Below are 21,411 nucleotides of genomic sequence, written 5' to 3'. Positions count from 1 at the left end.
TGTTTGTGTGGTCACAATGAAATGAGGAGTGGCAGTAAGATATAGTGGTATATCGTAAGAAAAAAATACTATTAAGATAATTTAATTGAATGTCGTTTAGCTCACTGTATTGTGCTGTTTCCTATCTGTATATGTCTATGCTAGTGTGTGTAATTTAACTCTTTTATTTTGAGTTCATAAGAATTTACAGATTTAGACTCTCCTCGTTTCTTTAATCCACTGTCAGCACTACTACAACTAATCTGTCGTTTACATATAAGTGGTAATATAACTCTTTTATTTACACATGTGACATTTATCTATAAGCTTTAGCACACTACGGAAACTCAAAAAAAAAACTGATTAGACTGTACATTTTAAGAATAAAAGTCAATAGAGAACTGTAATCAGGGTTGGCCTTAGAAATTTGGGTGTCCTGGATGAATTTTGAAAATGGTACCCTTATTTTTTAAGATCGTAAAGTAAAATTTGCATACATTCAAATCAATATACAATGACATAATTAAAAATGTTGTTTTGAGATTAACAACGTAATTAATTCAAATGCATGTAAATATATAAATGCATATATTTATCATTATATACTACATATGCATTTTTTTTTTCTAGTCTTAGTTGCAGGTGCTCCTGCAGTAAAAAGAATTCGGTTGTAATTCATGACGATGTTGTAGAAAACAAAGAACAAAGCAAAACAATTATAGAACAAACCAACAGAGCTGGTGTATCAAGGAAATAAATCTGAAAGTTTTGGAAGAAAAGCAAGCATGATAAGTTGGGATCTGGTAAAACCAAAAATAGAAGAAACTGGAATTCACAAAAATCAAAATGTGAAGAGCGATGACCATGAAAGTGATGCAATTTCTGAGTTTGATAAAGGAAGCTTCTCAATCAAAACCAATTCATTTCTAGGAAGGCAAACATCAGGATCTGCCAGTTGTCTTACTCTAACTACCTGCTATGCCCCAAGGCATCCAGCTTATTACTTCTTTCACACCAATTACTTCTGCAATGTTAAGCTGAACTTTTCCATACAAGAGCTCCCACTGATCCACGGTGATCTCTGGCAATCCACGCAGTACCAAACTGAATTTTTGATAATGGTTTCGCTTTTTATATGATCATATAACTTCATTAATTCTGCGTGAATTTAATAAAAACCAGGAACTAACGTTCAACTCGTTTAAAATATAGAAGACTGGATAAATGACAAGCTTTATGTACAGAGCTAGTACCAAACTACTGAGCTGAACATGAATATGGTCATTCTTTAGTTGACAGTTATCTTTCTTTCTTTTGAAATTAAGTTTGGTTCTAAACTGTCAATCAGATAAAGAGACAGACAACTTCTAATTGAAGCCTACCATCATAAGCAAGAACAAGGAGTTCTACTTTGTAAAGGAGTTATATACCATCATTGCCTCATTGGTATTAGCTAGCACATTGCTATACTAATGGAAATATTGGAAGTATAAAATAATTGATTGAAGGTGTGTCTGCCTTCGGAGCACTGATTTCCATGAAACTGCCATCATCAGACAGAAAGCCAATTCTTAGATCTAAATAAGGTACAATATAGATACTAATAAGTGTCCTCAAAAGAGAATCTAATGAAGCAACAAATTGTTCTGTTGGCCAAAAATGTTTTTCCCAAATGTCGCACGAACCAACTCGAGAAGCAAAGGATACTGCAGCCAAAGAAACAAGAGAATGGGGATGCAAGCCATTAAAGTAACTGGAACAGCAATCCACTGTATTTTATCACGAAGCACAAGAACAAGGGTGGCACTGAATGCAACCATCGTTGTTGCTACTGATATGAAGAGTGATATAAGTCCGAGTGTCAATCTGAGGGGTAATGCATAAAGAAAATCTTCTTGGGAAGAATGAGTAAGTGTAGATAAGAACATTAATACAGAGGTGGCTGAAGAGAATAGCGCTATAGCATCTGATATGACAAATAGAAGAAAGACAGCATCGGTTAAAAATCTGGCTTGTCCATCACTATCTTTGTTCCCTCCTGGCACTGTAAACAAGGCTGCAAATGCTATGGTAACAAGGAGAGCAGCAACAACAGTTGATGATGATGATGTATTTTGAGTCCATTGTTGCGCATCTGTAAGTAGCTGCCTGTGTTCATCGGTGAATAACATTCTTGGTGTCTTTTTTTCATTGTTCAGTGATACTCTTTGTGCAGGTTCCATAAATTTATCAACTTCCTATACATTTTTCATTTATGTAGTAAGACTTATATACATACAAGTTTACTAAAAAGCTGAAAGAACCAAAATATTTGAACCTTTACTAAGAGAATGCGGATGATAAACTGATGTCCACATGTAAATATGCAATGAACAAACTGTTTACTGAAGAACATGTAACTGTAATTGAATAAGCCTAGACTACCCCATATGCGCATGCTTATACATATCATTTTTTAACTTGCCTTTATATGTAAATATTTTAGAACACGTTAAGGTTTTCAAAAGAATCTCTCATATTTTTGAAGTTCAACTCTTTAAGGTGTCAATGGAGTTGGTCACTAAGATGTTATCAGGGCTTGCTTATCCCTCAGCAGTTCTTTACACGCGCTTTAACATGAGGGAAAGTGAAATATGAAATTTATAGTGTTTGATGACTTTTTTCAGAATTCAAACAATAAATTATAATGAATATAATTACCTTGAACCAGAGGAGTTCGCGCTGCATCTGCAAAGCTACACCAGTTACAGTCCGGAGTCTATGATATGGTGCTAAATTGGCGGCAAGATGCAGGGCATTTTCGCCATTGACTTTAGCCATTGTGTCTAATGAATGTGCTGATATCTGGTACATTAGGTTGAACACTTTTTCCTGACGATGATTGATTGCTGCCTTGAACAGGTTAAGTCCTTCCACCTCATACCTAATCAGCTCAGGGTAGTTTCTAATACACTCTTCTATAAGCTCGTGAGTTCCATGACGTACTGCTATATGTATTGCATGTCCCAGTACTTTCCAGGTTGTAGTGTCCTCGAAGTTCATAATGAGGGTTGAGCATATTTGTTTTACAAGTTGCTCAGTCTGCAAATGAGTCGCTTTGATCTGACGGATATGCTTCACATATGGTGCTGCAGTTTTTATAATATTGATCTCTTAGACTTATACTCGTATATATAAAGTCATTTTACAGACACAATGTGCTAGGGCATGGATTTTCCCACAGCCCTTTCCACTAAGGCCGAAATGAATGACTAGAATTATATTGACCTTATTAATCCGTCAGTACCATTTGTAGTGTATTAATTAAAGATTTATGCTAAAAAGCATAGCCTAGAGTTAGTGTGATTTTATTTTATCAGAATATCTTGTATGATATAAGACAGGCAACTTATTTTGCTAGTGTAATATAATATAATTGAGGAACCTAACGCTACCTTTTCCAAAAATTCTCCGCAGAAGAGTTCTAGCTGGTCCTCTTCCTCCACTTTCAATATCAGCAACCTTCACCTCTGTATCGTCTAATCCTGCAATGGTATAGTTAAGTGTTTAGTCTGGATTCACAGGTATTTCTTGCAAAACGAGAAATAAAAATCAACCATTTTAACAGAAAGAGTAAGGAAGAACAGACTAACGTGAATAAATGATGTGTTGCCAAAATGTTAGATGGCACCCACTAGGGAAATCATTCCTTTTTGTTGCTAGTATACTTAAAGCTGTCGCTGAACCAGTATAATTTGTTTGCCCCACCAGATCTGGGTATTTCTCTACTAGGTACAGAGCCACATCTGCATGTGTACAAATTTATCTCAATATAATTTCCTAATAGGAAACAATAAGAATCTAACTCCATAAGCCAAAAGAGTTTTGACACTCAACACCTCACCAGCTATCTCAAAACCTAGTATGACAAGAAGGTTCATATATTGATATCATTCAATCTGGCTTAATACCGGCTAGAACTATCACATACATCATATCATTTATAGTCGTGCACGGTGCATCTTTGAGACCTTGTTTGAATCAGAACTCGTTCTACAGTTTTCTTCTCCACCCACTCTACCTAAACTTTACCTGACATGAATTCAATCGATTGATAAGCTTCACATATTGCCAGTTAAGTTCCACTTATGTAATGCATATTTGGAGCTTAATTTTCAAAATTTGAAGCTTATCTATCACTTTACTATGAGAATCTGGCACTGTGATGGATCCAACAACATTACATATAAGCTGAAAATTTGAAAATTATACCCACATACATACCATAGAGGCCTGTGGCAATGGCTTGAGTAAGGATATTAGCTCCAGGAGTTCCCCTAAAAGGACTAGTCCCAGACAATCCAACCTCATCTCTTGTAACCGACAATAAATAGTGCACCGTCTCTTTGTGCCCCTTCCAAGCAGCCATTTCGAGTGGAGTAGTCCCCCCATCGTCAGAAACAACAGTTTGGGGAAATTCGGGGTCATAGTCTACCAAAAGTTTGGCATCCTTACAGTTTCCCCTCTTACCTGCTAGGTGAAGAGCATTGTAAGGTCTGCCAACTTTAATAGTGGTGCGCAGCATGCCCACACCATTACCACTGGTCACAATCATTTTCACTAGTTTTTCCACAAAACGGTGGGAACTATTCGTTCCCACAGCTATGTGCAGTGGAGTCTCTCCATATAATGAAATTTCAGCATTCAATCTCCAGTTTTCAGTTTCAAAAATATGACTCACTGAATCCCAGTCATCTTGTATTGCCGCTTTATAAATCTGACGACTAATAGCATCCCTCTTTATTGAATTCATTTGTTACTTCACCAGAGTAACTTCTTAGCAATGAAAGCAAGTCTGAATGTCTCTGCCATATACATACGTATTAATTTCTTCCATCACCACCAATATCAAGAAAATAATAGATCATCGTCTCCGGCAGCAATGCAAGTCAACAAGAAACGATCACTTCTTTAATTACAAGTTAGTTGCCTACTACATAAAAATATATAATTTTCATGTAGAATACTAATTGTTTTTTGGGCCACCATACATGTTCCTTCCTGTTCCTACTAATATTATAAGTTCGTGTGACGTTGCAACATTATTTGTCTATATATAACGCGGTTTTGCTCATACCAAAGCGTGTAATCTAGCTAGATAGATAAACAAAATTTATTAAAATATGAACATTTAGCATTAGTAAGAAAAGGGAGTAGCTTTTAAGCAATGAAAGCAAAACTGAAGGCCTCTTCCAGGAAAACAAAAAGAACATGGAATAGTCATTCAATTTAAACATGGAGGAACCAAATCAAATTCAAACATAAAAATTCAGAAGTTTACATATCCATGCCAAGAAGAACTAGTTTGAAATTCATACCATTCAAGTCATGGGAACACAATCTAAAAACAGTCAAAGTTCTAATGAAGCAGTAGATTGTTTTGTTTGCCGAAAATGCTTTTCCCAAATGTGGTAGAAACCAGTTCGAAAAGTAAAGGATACTGCAGCCAAAGAAACAAGATGATGGGAATGCTAGCCACTAAAGTAACCGGAACAGCAATCCACTGTATTTTATCATGAAGCACAAGAATAAGGGTGGCGCTAAAAGCAATCATTGTTGTTGCTAGTGATATGAAGAGTGATATAAGCCCAAGCGTCAACCTGAGGGGTAATGCATAAAGAAAATCTTCTTGAGAAGAGTGAGTAAGTGTAGATAAGAACATTAACACAGAGGTCGATGCAGAGAATAGTGCTATAGCATCCGATAGGACAAACAGAAGGAAAATGCAATCTTTTATGAATCTCGGTTGTCCATCACCATCTTTGTTTCCCCCTGGCACAGTGAACAAGGCAGCAAATGCAATTGTAACAATGAGAGCAGCTACTACAGTTGACGATGATGATGTATCCTTCGTCCATAGTTGTGCTTCCATAAGCAACTGCTTGTGTTCATCAGTGAATAACATTCTTGGTGTCTTTTTGTCATTGTTTAGTGATTCTCTTTGTGCAGGTTCCATAAATTTATCAACTTCCTACAAGTACATATTTATATTTTTAGGCCTACGCATCTAAGTTATATACTTAAATGTGAAAAACTTAAAACCAGAATTTATGGACCATAGAGGTCTATCACAAATTCACAATCCTCAATGAATACATGCACTCAGCAAATTCAGTGCGAATCAAGTCTATATTATTTCTTATGCACATGAATAAGCATGTCTTTCTCTAAATTTAGATTTACTTTTAATCTCTTCTTAAAATGACAATAATTCAGAAGTAATACAGTATTCTATAATGATATTACCTTGAACCAGAGGAGCTCGCGCTGCATCTGCAAAGCTACACCAGTTACAGTCCTGAGTCTATGATATGGAGCTAACTTGGCAGCAAGATGCAGGGCATTTTCACCATTGAAGTTGCCCATTGTATCCAACGAATGTGCAGATATTTGATATATAAGGTTGAAAACTTTCTCTTGGCGATGATTGATGGCTGCCTTAAACAAGTTAACTCCTTCCACCTCATACCTAATCAGCTCCGGGTAGTTTCTTATACACTCCTCTATAAGTTCATGACTTCCATGACGTACTGCTGTATAAATGGCTTGTCCTAGTACTTTCCAAGTTATGGGATCCTCAAAGTTCATAATGAGCGTTGAGCATATTTGTTTTACAAGTTCCTCTGTTATCAAATGAGTTACTTTGATACAACGGACATGATTTACATATGGTGCTGCAGTTTTTATAATCTCTCTTTAATTAGATCTATTCAAACACATAAACTCACACACACACACACACACACACACACATATATATATGTACGTATTTAACCACTTAAACAGATTGAACGTAGCTAATTAGAGTAGATTTCATACCTAAGTAGAGGGAGACAATACTCCAGCATGAAACACTCCCTGAAACAAACCACATTTTAGAAACCAATTATACAGGGACCTCAATCTCCTAGTGCAAGACAGAATGAATTAAAACCAAAGTACCTATGTAAAAATATCTTTGGAGAAGATTATTTGTTAGCCCTCTTCCTTCATTTTCAATATCAGCAACTAGGCACTCTTTATCGTCTATTCCTGCAAAAATGTTTCTATGATCAGTAATGTTAAACTTTCTTGCAAAACAAGAACTATAATTATCACCGTATGTAATTAGCTTGTTCTTTCCAAATGTACCCTTGTTCATAATACTGCATAAAGTGAAATAAATGAACCAGTCAGTCAAAACTCACAAGTGTGTCCGAAATATGTGTAAAAATGGAATTGGTTGTATATAACTTTTACTGATCTATGCTATGTGTGCATAACTCTTAAACATCCATTATCTGTGATGAGTGAGTTGTTGGAACATATGACTTGTCGGTTTAATATGTTGAATAATGTCTGTTGTAGCATAAGATCCTGTTTGGGCTTTCTCTGAGACCTTAATGGTTTAGATGAATTGGTTACTTATATCATACTATCGAGGGGAGTGTTGAATAATGTTTGTTGTAGCCTACTGGGTCAATAAATTACACTCATTTGTTAAAAACACAAATTTGAGTTAGATACCAGAAAAGCTACTATATAAATTAGGATTTAAAGGCCTAAACTGGTGGTTGTTTAGTTTGGAAGGACATCAACCATGTCTGACTATAGTTTGGCTTAGCTCTTATGTCACAATTATGAAACAGAGAGTGGAAGAGACTAACGTGAATAAATGATGCGTTGCCAAAATGAAAGTTGATATCCTCTAGGAAACGCATTCCCCTTTGCTGCTAATCTACTAAAACCTGTCTCCCAACCAGTATAATTTTCTTCCGCCACCAGGTCCGGGTAATTCTTTACTAAATTCAAAGCCACATCTGCTTGCATGTATGTGAATTAGATTAACACAATTCTAGCAGATAAACGCAATACTAGCCGAGCTGCCCTGAGGCAAAGCTGCTTATGCTAAGGAGCAAAAAAATTTAAAAAAAATATATGGGTCCAAGTCCTTGACATGTGTATGTTAGTAGTATATGTTTAGTGGAAAAGAAGCGTCGGACATCTTAACCTTAAGTTTTTGAAATATGTACGGGATGCTACAATATTATTCAGCGAAAAATTGTCCCATCCTAGAATTTTTAATGACCAGCACCTTTAAGCCGCTCGACATATGGTACTTTCATTCAAATGTATTGAACCAGCTGCCAAAATATATAAGCACAAAAAATTTCTTAAGGGCACACACTTCTAATTTTTATTTTAAAAGAGCATCAAATATGCGCTTACATACTCTTTTTTTTTGACAGATATGCGCTTACATACTTTGATAGAAATACTTATTTGATTCCTCTAATAAAAATATTATAGATATCATGGTCACACTCCGTGGAGAACAATTTTTAGTGGGAGAACACTAAGAACACTATTGTTCTGCAGTAGAATAATACAACATTCAAGAAGTGAAAATTTTCCAAAACAATTGTTCTGCACTTTCAGCAGAACAATTGTTCTCATTATTCTGCACTTTCAGCAGAACAATTGTTCTCATTATTCTCATCAACAAAATGTTCTCACCTGAATCACTATTTCTTATCTTCTACCTGATATTATTGTTGGACAAAAAAAAATTTCAACTCGGGGTTTAGATAATTGTCTGGAAACTGTCAAGAAACATACCATAAAGACCTGTGGCAATGGTCTGAGTAAGGATATTAGCCCCTGGAGTTCCCCTGAACGGACTAGTCCCCGTCACTCCAACCACATCTTTTGTCACCATCATTAGATACCGTACCGTCTCTTGATGCCCTTTCCAAGCAGCCAATTCCAGTGGAGTAGTCCCCCCATCGTCAGCAACAACTGCACTTTGCGGTAACTCCTGGTCGAACTCTACCAACACCTTTGCATCCCTTAAGTTTCCCCTCTTACCTGCCAAGTGAAGAGCATTGTACGGTCTGCCAACTTTTATACAAGTACGTAGCATCTCTACGCCATTCTCTCCGCTCATAATCTGCTTCACAAGCTGTTCCACAAAGCGGTGGGAACGATTCGTTCCCACCGCTATGTACAGCGGAGTCTCTCCGTATAATGAAATTTCGGCATTTAGTCTCCAATTTTCGGTTTCGGTTTCGAAAATATGGCTTACTGAATCCCAGTCGTCTTGTATGGCTGCTTTATAGATCAGACGACTTGTGGCATCTCTCTGTGTGGAATTCATGTATTGCTATCTGCTTGACTTGAGTCATTAGCAGCTACGTACATGCATGTACATTTATACATGTTAGTATTAGACTTTAAGGACTTTCTTGTAGTATTTTTCTTGCCAAGAATAATCACTTGGTATTTTGAAGCTACTTGCTACACAATTACTTGCATGGAATAGTACGCGTAACTTTCCGCATTCATACATGTTGACTTCTGCGAAAATAGATCGCCACACAGGGTGGGGCGTCGGGGCCACAAAGATCCGGAGCACCGTACAAATTCTAAAATCGTATCTTTCTTCTTGCTCCCTCCGTCCCAATCATTTCTTTACCGTTTATTTTTTGGGAGTTTTTATTACATAGACAGCAGTGTCTAGGGATGTGCATTCTTCCGACCCCGCCACACTCGAACTGACCACCCCCGATCCGATCCTTGTTCCGTTTGGATCAAAGAATCGGAGATTTTTTCAGGTACGGAAGTGGGAATCGAGGAAGCGTTTGTAAAAATTCGGGGATCAAGACGGGTTCGGAGATTAACGTGACCAATGGTGGTGGTTGACAAGGTGTTGATCGAAGCAAGAAGAAGATGAGGTGTTGATTGAAGCAGGAAGAATATGTTGGCATAAGATAAAAATGTAGATAAGTTAATGAGCAGCGCACGAGAGATGTAGATGAAACTTGCAAGGATTAGATTTGACTGTAGTTCTCATTAGAGCAAGACCCCTTACCTATATAAGGTGAAAGTATACAAGGGCATGCGAGAACTGTTTGGATATATAAACACCTGAAATTTACAAACTTACTCAGAATGATTGTCACATGACATAAGCTTAAATGTTTCACCATAGCATGAGGTTCTAATAATTCCCCAGATTTCATCATTATCATGACACATAGCAGTAGACATTTTACATAGCAGTAGACATTTAAACACTACCTACAGACTATGAAAACTTTACTTGGAAACAGTTGAAGATTCGGCCACAGCTTCGGATGCACTCATGACAACTTTTAACTAAAAACAGCAGATAATTCAGTTTCGGCCAACTTCGATGCAGAACATCTAAGAGAGCATAAACCAGCACCCGCGAATCGAGCTTGACATATAGTGGTTATGTAGTGAAGCCCTTGAGCTTGACATATAGTTACTATAGAGTAAAGCCCCATACAATTGAACAGAAGTGGTATATCCACTTATTTCTCCAAAATCGTTCTATAAACTTACTTGCTACCTTGATCAAACGAGTTTGGAGAAACTTCTGTAGCCATCACATGTAAATTGCTTTTCATATCGTCTAACGGAGATGAAACAGATTTCACATCTTTGGTCCGCTCATCTGAAGTGAATCCTGTCTCGTTCTCATTAAGGGCCTGGCAAGTGCTATTAGCAACGGAAGTATCACATCCAGATTCAACGATAGGCTTAATGGAAGAAATCTTCACATCTCCTTCTTGGGCATCTCCCATAATATAGTTTTTCAAATCCCCCTTCTTCTCATCACCAACCACATCAGTCGCAGAACTCAATTCCGATGGGTCTTCACTGATTGCTTGAGCGGTATTTTTCATTTGAAATTTTCTGTGGAAAGGATCCATTAAAGGTTCAGCATAAGCAGCTTCCTGTTCTACTTCATGAATATCGTCCACCACATTGCCTCCATTTTTATGGGTGATAATTCTGGGTGCAGTAACATCTTCCTTGACAGTATTCTCTATAGCTGATTGCTCAACACAATCTTTGGGAGAATTGACACAAGTGTCATTCAAGTCGACTTCACAAGTGTTGTCCAAGTACTCTGCAGGGTGTTTACTCATGTCAAAATCAACAGGTGTACTTCCACATGTGTCATGAGAAACAGGAATTTGTACAGATACATAATTCTGTACAGCTGGATCCTTTTCAAGATTGCCGGCAGAAGTTTCACATAAACTGTCATCCTCAACATTCTCCTTCGCAGATAATTGTTCCACAGCATCCTTGGGGCAATTAACAGAAGTGTCATTCACATTGGCAACATAACTATTGTCCAAGTCCACTGCAGTGATATTAGTAATATCAGAGTCAATTTGTGTACTTTCTCGTGCACCAAGTGAAACAGAATTATGTACAGACAAAGAATTCTTATAGGCAGTTGCATCCTCTTTAATAGTGGCGCTAAAAGCTTCACTTGAAGTGTCATTCTGAACTAAATCCTTTAAAGATAACTGCTCAGCAGAATCCTTCTGGGAATTCACACAAGAGTCATTCGCTTTAACTTCACAACTATTGTCCAAGTCAACTGCAGTAGGATTAATCTTGTCCAAATCGACAGGCATACCCTCACATGGGCCAAGAGAAACAAAAACGTTTACAGACACAGAATTCTGGGGAGCAGTAGCATCCTCTTTGATAATGCCACTAAATGTTTCACATGAAGTGTCTTCCTCAACAATATCTTTTGAAGATAATTGCTCAGCAGAATCCTTAGGGGAATTAACAAAAGTCTCATTCAGATGAACTTCACAATTGTGATTCAAGTCAACTGCAGTCAGATTAGTCTTCTCAGAATCGATATGTGTGCTTTCACATCCGCCAAGAGAAGCAGAATCATGTACAGAAAAAGAATTCTGGATAGGAGTTGCATCCTCTTCGATACTGGCGCCAAAAGTTTCAGGTAAAGTGCCATCCTTAACAAAGTCCGTTGAAGGTAATTGCTCCCCAGAATCCATGAGGGCATTAAACGAAGTATCATTTGCATCAACTTCACAACTGTCGTCCAAGTCATATGCAGTCTGATTAGTCATGTCAAAATCAGTGTCTGTATTTCCACATGCACCAAGAGAAACAGAATCATATACAGATACAGAGTTCTTCTGGATAGCAGTTGCATCCTCTTCGATATTACTATCAAAAGTTTCACGTAATGTTTCATTACCAACTATATCCTTTCCGGCATGCTTGGCAGCATCTCTGGGAGAAGTATTAATTACGTGGACTTCACAAGTATCGGTCAAGTCAACTGCAGTGTGATTACTCGTATTAGAATTAATAAGTCTACCTTCACAATCACGTGCATGTACGGAATTCTGGATAGCTGTCGGATCCTCTTCAATATTTATGAGAGAATTCTCCGGTAAAGCGTTGTCCTCAACATTATCCTGTGAACATAATTGCTCAACAGAATCTTTGGGAAGGTTAGCAGAAGTCTTATCCATATGGACTTCACAAGAATTGTCCAAGTCAACTGCGGTGTGAGTACTCATATTAGATTCAACGAGTGTACTTTCATTTGTGCCACGAGAAACAGAATCATGAACAGATACAGAATTTTGGAATACAATCACATGATCCTCTTCAGTTTTGCCTTTTGAAATTTCACATAAAGAAACACCAATTAATTCACCTGAAGTTTCTTTGGCTTCCTCTTTATGAATAATGATCCCATCCACAAAAGATTGAGTATGGTCCTTTACAGATTGACCCAGTTCAGCTTTTTGAGCCAAAAAAGAACTGGGATGTTCATTAGAGGGATGTGTAGACTTAAAGTTGACAGTGGTGGTATCAGCTAAACTGTCAACTGATACTGAATTAATGGTAGGAGTCATCTCCTCAGCAGGTTCATCCTTAACTTCACAGAAGGAAACTAAAGCACCACTTTTTGCAGTAACATCATTTAAAGGGACGATTGGGATTTTTGAAGATGATAGCAATGTGCTGGCTTTGCTACTGCGCTCACTCAATGGCAGCAAGTCAGTGCTGTGGTCTGTATTGATATCATGCTTCAGAGAAGAATTGGTTTCAGATACACCCAACACGGACAACGTAAGACTATCTTCATTTTCTTTAGCGGACTCCATGCCTAAACCTTTTAGAATAGAGTTAAATGATATTTAGAGAAAGTCCAGAGATGTACTTGAGAAAATTCAATAAGAAAAGACTTGAAGAACATATTGTCACCTGAATTGTTAATTATGCTTCCCTCTGCGATATCTCGCTTTATCAGTGACTTCTGTAACATATCTGTACGAGGAAACACCAACATATTCATTGACCTCATTTCCTGATTGTGAGATTTCTTAAGTGGACTGAAATTAAATTTTTCAGTCCATGTATTCATGTGTTCAGCAATAGCAGGAATAATCAATTTCTCAACTTTAAGAGTGCTGAGGGCCTGCCAAAAGAAAAGAAAAAAAATTATAGCGCGAAACATGTCATATGGCCTACAACAAACAGTTTATCGCGAGTGTCAAACCGGCAGTCATACTTGAATAAATGCCAAAAATAAAGCACGCAATAAAGGCTCCACTTATAAAGGACCTAACACATGCTAGCAGAAAAGCATCTAACATGAATTAACTATGGTGCAAGGACTGCAAGCCTAATCCAAGCCACATCAAGGCATCAGCATTATATAAGTTCGTGAGTTGCACTAGTACAACAAAGGAGCTACAATCATTATCTCTGTGAGAGAGCTAGTTCTTGGTTGGCGGGCCCCCGATTAGGACAGATCTAATAATTAAGCTAAAGGGGCTTTACAAACTCCACCAAAGGCAATGAGCACTAAAATGGAGAAAAACAATTTCATGCAACTCTAGGATGTACTAGTTGTACAGTGAACTACTGAACAGTATAATCGATGTTCTCTACAGACTACAGCTTTGTCGTATTCCTGTGTCTCTCATTTTTTAATTTACTATCACGCTCAGGAGAAGGCGAAAAGAAGCCCTGCAAACTAAAAAGATCACAGACCACAGAACTGGAGGAGACCGTGAGGACACTTGCAAATAATGTAATAACAAACCCACTAGATATAAAGAAACTTAAGTCAGATCTACTGCAATTTCATATATAAAATGAGTCTCCATTTCAAAGCACTTCATCAGACATGTATGCAACAGCAAATACCGCTAATAAATATCTTCATACCAATTCGATAGCTGATAAAAGTCGGCGACACATTCCTTGACGTCTATAGATATGCCGAGTTCCAATAAATGGCATTTCGGCTAGTTGCAAACCATGGATCCTACGATGTAAAACATAACAGTTTCATTAGAATACTCCGCAGAGTGTGCAGCTAAACAACAAATATTCACTATGTCTGCAACAACTGAAATGAGTTCCTTTATTCGAGGAGTAAAAAAAATCCCAAGAAATGAGCTGAAATCATGAACCTAGACCTTGCACTAATAAATCAACACTTAGCTCATAATATTGATTGCAAGACATTCAGAAGGCTAAACTTTAGAGATCTCAGCTCATATTGATCTCTAAATTTTTTATATACAAATGTTTAGCGGTAGCTTCTTTGCTATGGCAATACTAATCAATATTAGCTACAGTATTTGCTCCCAAAGAGTTTTAATGCTGCAAGGACATGTGGATAGTACAGCAACACAGCAATATGGAAGAACGAAGTGAGGAAAGACCTTCCAAGTAAACTGAAGACACAAGTTCTGAGTTTATGCCTTGCAATACAGAAAGAAAAATTAAGAATTGTGGTAGTCATGCCCTTCTCTAATTTCGTTATCATTCTCTCCTTCAAACATTTAAATGAAAACTGATAATTCCTTAAGAAACTGGAAACTAATAAATAATTGTGATTACAAAGGGGGATACGCGTCAAGAAAGCACTCAATGCCTGCTGTAGTATCCAAATTCTGAAGATCAAATAAAACAACTATATTTAATTACCAAGTCTACCAGCCTGTTGAGTCAAATTTGAGTTAAGGATCAACTATTGAGTATTTAAGCCTATAGAGAATTGTAGTTTTACTATTATGTTGAACTATGGAAGTAGATAATTTTCAGCCACAACTCTAGTACTCTCTCTAGAAGCACCCTCTACCAGTCTGTTGAGTCAAATTTGAGTTAAGGATCAACTATTGAGTATTTGAGCCTATAGAGAATTGTAGTTTTGCTATTATGTTGAACTATGAAAGTAGATATTTTTCCGCCACCACAACTCTAGTACTCTCTCTAAAAGCGCCCCCCCCCCCCCCCCCCCCCCCCCCTCTCTCTTCAATCTTATCTCTAACCTCAATTATATACCACTATTTCGTATATATATATCTAAGTAGAATTATAAACAATATGAAAGGACATGCATATTTCTTTTGGGTAAATTAACAACAATTATAATTTTCGAGACATGTACCTGATAGATGCAGCACTGATTATTTCATCGCCCTTCTCCAAAATAGCTGTATAAAAGGAATTAAAGTTCAAACGACCAAAGTTTGACCTGCAGAGATATAATGCAAGCTGTAAGATAATCTTTTTTACTGAAACATACGACAACAAAAAGAAATAGCTATGATCGACTATTAACACATGAGGTACAATTCTTTAAGAAGACACGCATATAAGAAACAGAGGATCATCCTATGTACAAGCAGCAAGTTGATTAACTGATAAAATGCAATTCTTTAAACAAATTTCTGTTCATAAACTTACCCTCGGTTGTAAAGCACATTATGAATTAAATTGATCCCACTTCTCCGGTCAACAATGGGCAAAAAACACTCATCCATAACAGAGAGTGCAACTGCAAGCTTGGAATTGCATTCTACCCGTTGAGAAAATCCAAGGTGCAATCTTTCTGAGGCCGGATCCATCCGATGAACTAGAGACCATGAAAATCCCGATTCTAACTCATGTTTGACCCCAAGAAGCTTCTGTAAATGTGAAAAGATCTGTGGAGAATATAGCATAATCAGTTCTAATTTGTCGGATATAAGCAGCAAATGCTCCAGATAGCATATATTTCCAAACAGAAGAATGTGAAAAAACAAATAAATAACTTGAAGCCAAATTAAGATCAACCATGTTTTTCATTAAATTCAAAAAAAAAAACGGAGTGCTTACTGTATAGTAACAGGATTGTAAAGAAACACTGAAGAAAATATTATAATGCAGCCTTCCCTTACAACGTATCCTAAAATGAGGTTAAGAGGGTTTTCTTTCATGGTTAATGAGCCTGGTTAACGACAATCGCAACCTCAATCCCATGTGTAAATGTTTAGACAAGCAGTTTGGTTGTTTAAAATAAAAACCTCATTCCCTCTGGTGAGCATATCACATCCTCCATACTCCTCGGAAATTGGGATATCATATCTTTACCATTCACATACTCTTCATTTCCATTCCCATTCTCATTCCCATCAATCATCCAAATTCCAGACACCCCCTCCCTTTATTTTTCAGTAAAAGACCACTATGAGTTATGAGGATTAAGAAACACATTGCTAAAGGGCATGCCATGGCATTACATATTTAGCAGGAACTCGATTTCCCATTAATCTTAAAACACAAAAGGGATCTATATTTGATATCACAGAGCTCAGACTGATAACTTGGAACTCATATATTTAAAATTCAGTACATTTTCTGGTTCCTAAAAATATACTCCCTCCGTCCCCCTGGATAGTATACATTGGGGGACGGGGACGCGGCACGGACTTTAATGCTCCTGTAAAGTGTAGTTGCGTAATTTATTTTTAAAATTTTCTTTTTCTGAATTAAAGTTTGGATGTTAAATTTTTATTCAAAAAAAAAATCTCAAAAATAACTTTTGGAACTATATATTATAAGAGCATTGAAAGGCGTGTCGAGCAGTTGAAAAGAAACGTATAGAATTAAATGGGACATCGGGAGTATCAAATAGGCCAGGTGATCTATCTCAGTCTCTTGCTTGAATCAGGAAAAGTCTAGCATCTCCATACAAGGACAAACCTACTGACCTATACGTAATTGGCAAGGCGCATAAAACATAAATATAATGTCTTCTTTAACAGCAATTAATATGGATTGTAAGACAACCTAAAATAGTGCCCCCTAACATATATATACATACATGTATACATGTGTGTGTGTGTGTGTGTAGAGAGAGAGACTATTAAAGGTCATATGTGGTACCTCTTGGCAATTTTTCCCACAAAACGAGTTGGCTGCATCTCCTGAATTAACAGCTATATTAAACTCATCCTGTCGGCATGATTGATGGTCTAGAAAGGAAAAATATAATTTAAGCAGATTCCAGATCAAAAAAAAAAAAAAAAAATACAGTTTCCACAATGAAAGAATAAATATGCACTTAGATTTAAGTCTCAAAAGAAATATGGACATGATTACATTTTTTCTCACAAAGGCTACACAGAAGAAGCGAGCTGTCTGTTCTATCATCTGCCTTAGCATTACTCCGACCAGCGAGCCCACAAAATTTACAAGTACAATTTGGACAATGCCAATCGCCTGTTGGGAGCATCTGCAGTGTAAATAAAGATACAAGTACCTCAGGTATAATAAAATTGTTCTTCAAAACAAAAATTAGAATCGGTAATAACAGGCTCGGTAACTAGACAAGTGCATTATGTTTACAATTCATTCTTGTTAATTAGGCTCATTTCCAAGACCAGATCGCATCATCCGAATTCCGACAAGTGCATCATCCCTGTTAATGATTGAGAAACTAAGCTCTGCACTATTTCAACCTATCTTCATCATGTTGGGAAAGGGTCCAAGTTTATATGTTCTTACACAGCAGCAATTGGTGCTCAAAATCTGATTAAAGTATCCACTGCCTATCTGATTTTAAATACATATCTACAGATTGACAAATCCTAGGGCCCTGCCACCACCAACCCAATGAACAAGTATTACCGATACTAAAGAAAGACAAATAATGAGTCCGAAGTCTTAAAAATTTAATCATACACATAAGTCACATAACAACAAAATAGATGTTGGCTAATATCCAGGCCTATTCAAGCACACCAAATTGCACTTTGCTTTTAAAAATAGCAAACATTTATATTATGAAGGACTTCATAGGTGCTTGTAAAGGTGTATGTGCAGTGCCATTATTCGAGAACACAGAAATGCACTATGAATATGGGTATGTACATACCTTAATATCCAAGCAGGTCTGATGAAAAGTTGATGGACAACCATCACAACAGATGAGATCCCCACCATCACCACATAGCCCGCAGGTATCATCATTTGGATCATCACCATTAACATCTACACTGTGAAAAGCCTCTCGTTTTGATTCTTCTTGTTTGTTCCATGCATCTATTTGGCATTGCAATAGAGACATTCCAGATTCCAGATATATATTTAGAAAAGGCTGACGCTGTTTGCTTCCTGCATGAATCTCAAACTTTGAGATGGTAAGAATTTTGCTACAGCAACCACAATGTATCCCATCTTTCGTGATCCAGCCTTCTAGCATCACTCTTGTCTTCTTACCATTCATATATTGCACCTTCTCACTCGTTTGAACAATTCCAGAGTCAACTAACCAAGACAAGATGGTTCGCTTTCCAGTATATGGAACATAGCCATCAGCTTCTGAAAGTCCCTTGTCAGAATTACGAACCAACAACGTACACCTGCCTATTTTTCTACTTTTTCTTCCTTGTATAATATGAGAGTTAGAGGCAGATTGTCTTTCAGCTGTGTCTTTCTTTGCCTTAACCTGGTATAAATTACCACTTGACTCATTCCCACTCACACTATCTGCTTCATGCAATCTGCCTCCACTGTCTGTACAGTTGGTAGACTCTCTCATGGTAACCTCCTTGGCATTTCTACTGCAAACAGCATCTCTTTTCTTCTTTTTTAATTCCCGTTCAATCTTCTTGCGAGTTTGCCTTGTCAATTTACTTATTATCTCTTCTGGTAAAGGAGTAAATGAAGGAGATTCATCAAAAGGTTTAACATTATCTTCCTCTTCTTCCAGTTGCTTCTGAAGTGCATCATAGGCCTTAATTATAGACCAATAAGCAGTTCCAGCAGGATTAATATAAACTGCATCGAGGTAATCTCTGTTTCGTCTAGGTCTATAATCAATCTTCCAGCCGCGATCAAGAAGCATACTCCTTATCTTCTCCCGCAATAACTGCTTCTCAGTGCCGTAGCCACGCTTGCCTTTGCTTTCCTTGCCTCCACTGGGCGGATTTGTAAATTTAGTTGGCGTGGTGGTTCTTTTACGTTCACTCTCAATTGCTTTCTTGAACTTCTGAACTTGCTCACGCGTTTCCTGTTTTAGGGACTTTTCACTGCCACCTGAGTCCGAATCTTCATCCTTATCTTCAACCTTGCTGCTCAAAGTTGGCAATGGTTTTCTAGAGTTCAGATAAGTTTTTTCAGTCTTAAGTGAATCTAGGTTTTCTGGTCGTTTTGAACCCGAGAAAGATGAAGGTCTTATCTCTTTATTCTTCTTGACAGCAGCTTCTGACCTAGAACTCATTCTCTCTTCAGCTCTTGGGTTATCAGAACCTTTAAGAGGAAAACCCTGCTGCTTCTTTTTATTTACCATCACCTTCAATACACCGTTTTTCCCTTGAACCCTTATAGACTCATTGAGTGCTTCATGGCGCTTCTCTCTAAAAATAGAAATAGGTACATGCGATTCATCATCATCATCCTCTTCCTCATACCTACTCTTACCACTGTGATTATGTCCTTTACTCTTTCCACCTGATATGCTACCTTTTCTCCCATCAAAACCAACATTTCTACTAGACCCAATCTCGAAACCTTGGTAATCCTCATTACGTCCAACTAACTTCAACCTATCATCCATATAATCCATCCTCATCCTCTTACCATCAAAACCATCGTACTCGTCAAACTCAAACACATCAATCCCACCTCTCTTTCTCTCAAATCCAAGCATCCTACAATCTTCAATCCCACTTCTCCGTCTTTCATAAATAATATCTTCCCTCACTCTCCTTCTCACCGGCTCTACTTCATCACTCGACCCCGAATCAGTAAGAACCAACCTAGACCTCTTCTTCTCACTCCTCGACTCAAGAGACTTCTTGGAACTCGAACCACCAAACCCCGACACTCCATTCACTTTCTTCTTAATAATCAAACAACCCGACGAGCTTTTCTTCTTTATCACATCACTCCCCCTATCAGCAGATCCCATACCCTCCTCCATATTTCCCTAAACCCACCCACAAAAACTCACAAACTCCAAGAATTTCCAAATTTCACCATAAATCCACTATCACAACTTCAACATAAAATGCAATTACAATCCATAATTTCCACCAAACATACTACTAAAACATTCAAATTACAATCAAACTTGCATGCAATTCCTCATAAACTCAACATCAATTCTAACAATTCAAGATTTCATAAACTCTCAGCTCCTTAACTCACAGATCTAACCCCAGAATTCAAATTTTAACAATAACCCTTAATTCAAGAAAATATATAGATACACTTTCTTAAACGTAAAAGGGTAAAGTTTGTATAATTATCCTTACCTGAGCTCACCGGAGATCAATTGACAATCGGCAAATAGGATCGCCGTACAATACCCCAAATCACAAGGCAAATTATATATATTTGTAAATGGGGAGAATAAAGAAAGATAGTTAGGATTTGTTTTCTTGTTGGGTCTTTTATGTCTTTGTTTTATAAATATGTAATTACTGTGTGTATGTATTTGTGTGCAGAGTGCTTTATATAACACAACACAACTTTCTATTTCCAGGATTATGATGTTGTCTTTTCTTTAGACTTTAGTCTCAAAAATTCACATAGTATAGTAACATAGTACTCCGTATTAAAATATTTCAGACATTCTCCCTTGTGTTCTAGAGTGTTAACAAATTTCTTGTTTCTTCTGATTTTTTGATAGTCTAGTTGATTCTTTATATTATATGCAGATGATATGTTTATCGTAAGATATTTTCTACGTTTGTATCTTTATTTACTTAGACCTTTGCCCATCAAAATTTCATGATTTATCTTGTAATTTTTCAAAAAATAAATGATATTCTGATCTCCCTAATACTAGTAGGATTTTAAATTTCTCAACCACAATATGCTCTCACCATTCTTGAGCGATCAAGTATATAACATTGTAAATCTATAATCATTCCACTAGATTTTAAGCTCAAACCCTTTAGATGTGTTTCACCTCTTGTAACTCCTTATGGTGTTACTATCAAGCTCTCTGGTACCTCCAATTATGTGTTAAGATCTCTCATATAAAATTGACTATTTCTTAGAGTTTATGCAAGAATCAACGATTGATCATCTTTAATTAGTTTATTAGTTTGTTGCATTTTTTATATCAAACGGAAAATCTCCTTAGATTGCTTACCTCTGTCTGTCCGACAATAAGGCCGTTTGTTACCGGTTAGTGCATAATGATAATATCTTCTGGTGTGCAAAAAATATAACACAATGTCTCTGTTTTTAGCATAAAAGGTTAAATTATCAACTTATCTACTTCATAGTCAGCATATTCTAGTTTTA

At 37.0% G+C, this 21,411-nt stretch overlaps 4 protein-coding genes across 6 annotated transcripts; all 4 read right to left on the bottom strand.

The window, feature by feature from the left end:
• Positions 1 to 695: 695 nt before the first annotated feature.
• Positions 696 to 4,922, bottom strand: LOC108194613 (ankyrin repeat-containing protein At5g02620). 3 transcript variants are annotated; one of them, XM_064082337.1, is made up of 5 exons: positions 4,243 to 4,922; positions 3,612 to 3,764; positions 3,414 to 3,503; positions 2,680 to 3,107; positions 696 to 1,137 (listed from the first exon to the last, which is right to left on the bottom strand). In XM_064082337.1, exons 1-5 carry the CDS (start codon positions 4,769 to 4,771, stop codon positions 1,132 to 1,134), a joined length of 1,206 nt encoding a protein of 401 aa, XP_063938407.1. In that variant the 5' UTR covers positions 4,772 to 4,922; the 3' UTR covers positions 696 to 1,131. The 3 variants fall into 3 exon arrangements, with proteins under 3 accessions (XP_063938407.1, XP_063938405.1, XP_063938406.1); XM_064082335.1 differs by lacking the exon at positions 696 to 1,137 and adding an exon at positions 1,461 to 2,216; XM_064082336.1 differs by lacking the exons at positions 696 to 1,137; positions 3,612 to 3,764 and adding an exon at positions 1,461 to 2,216.
• Positions 4,923 to 5,087: 165 nt separating this feature from the next.
• On the bottom strand, positions 5,088 to 6,682 carry LOC135148079 (ankyrin repeat-containing protein NPR4-like). The gene is made up of 2 exons (XM_064082338.1): positions 6,265 to 6,682; positions 5,088 to 5,989 (listed from the first exon to the last, which is right to left on the bottom strand). Exons 1-2 carry the CDS (start codon positions 6,604 to 6,606, stop codon positions 5,378 to 5,380), a joined length of 954 nt encoding a protein of 317 aa, XP_063938408.1. The 5' UTR covers positions 6,607 to 6,682; the 3' UTR covers positions 5,088 to 5,377.
• A 102-nt stretch (positions 6,683 to 6,784) lies between these two features.
• Positions 6,785 to 9,763, bottom strand: LOC135147823 (uncharacterized). The gene is made up of 4 exons (XM_064081473.1): positions 8,617 to 9,763; positions 7,665 to 7,817; positions 6,961 to 7,050; positions 6,785 to 6,876 (listed from the first exon to the last, which is right to left on the bottom strand). Exons 1-4 carry the CDS (start codon positions 9,152 to 9,154, stop codon positions 6,797 to 6,799), a joined length of 861 nt encoding a protein of 286 aa, XP_063937543.1. The 5' UTR covers positions 9,155 to 9,763; the 3' UTR covers positions 6,785 to 6,796.
• A 133-nt stretch (positions 9,764 to 9,896) lies between these two features.
• On the bottom strand, positions 9,897 to 20,593 carry LOC108195880 (uncharacterized). The gene is made up of 8 exons (XM_017362885.2): positions 18,029 to 20,593; positions 17,254 to 17,386; positions 17,038 to 17,126; positions 15,577 to 15,815; positions 15,278 to 15,364; positions 14,047 to 14,146; positions 13,078 to 13,291; positions 9,897 to 12,985 (listed from the first exon to the last, which is right to left on the bottom strand). The coding sequence occupies exons 1-8, from the start codon at positions 20,075 to 20,077 to the stop codon at positions 10,362 to 10,364; spliced, it is 5,535 nt and encodes a 1,844-aa protein (XP_017218374.1). The 5' UTR covers positions 20,078 to 20,593; the 3' UTR covers positions 9,897 to 10,361.
• Between the last annotated feature and the right edge of the window lie 818 nt (positions 20,594 to 21,411).

Source organism: Daucus carota, chromosome 7 (genome assembly GCF_001625215.2).
Source record: "Daucus carota subsp. sativus chromosome 7, DH1 v3.0, whole genome shotgun sequence".
Taxonomy (NCBI): domain Eukaryota; kingdom Viridiplantae; phylum Streptophyta; class Magnoliopsida; order Apiales; family Apiaceae; genus Daucus; species Daucus carota.
This window is presented reverse-complemented; position numbering and strand designations above follow the sequence as displayed.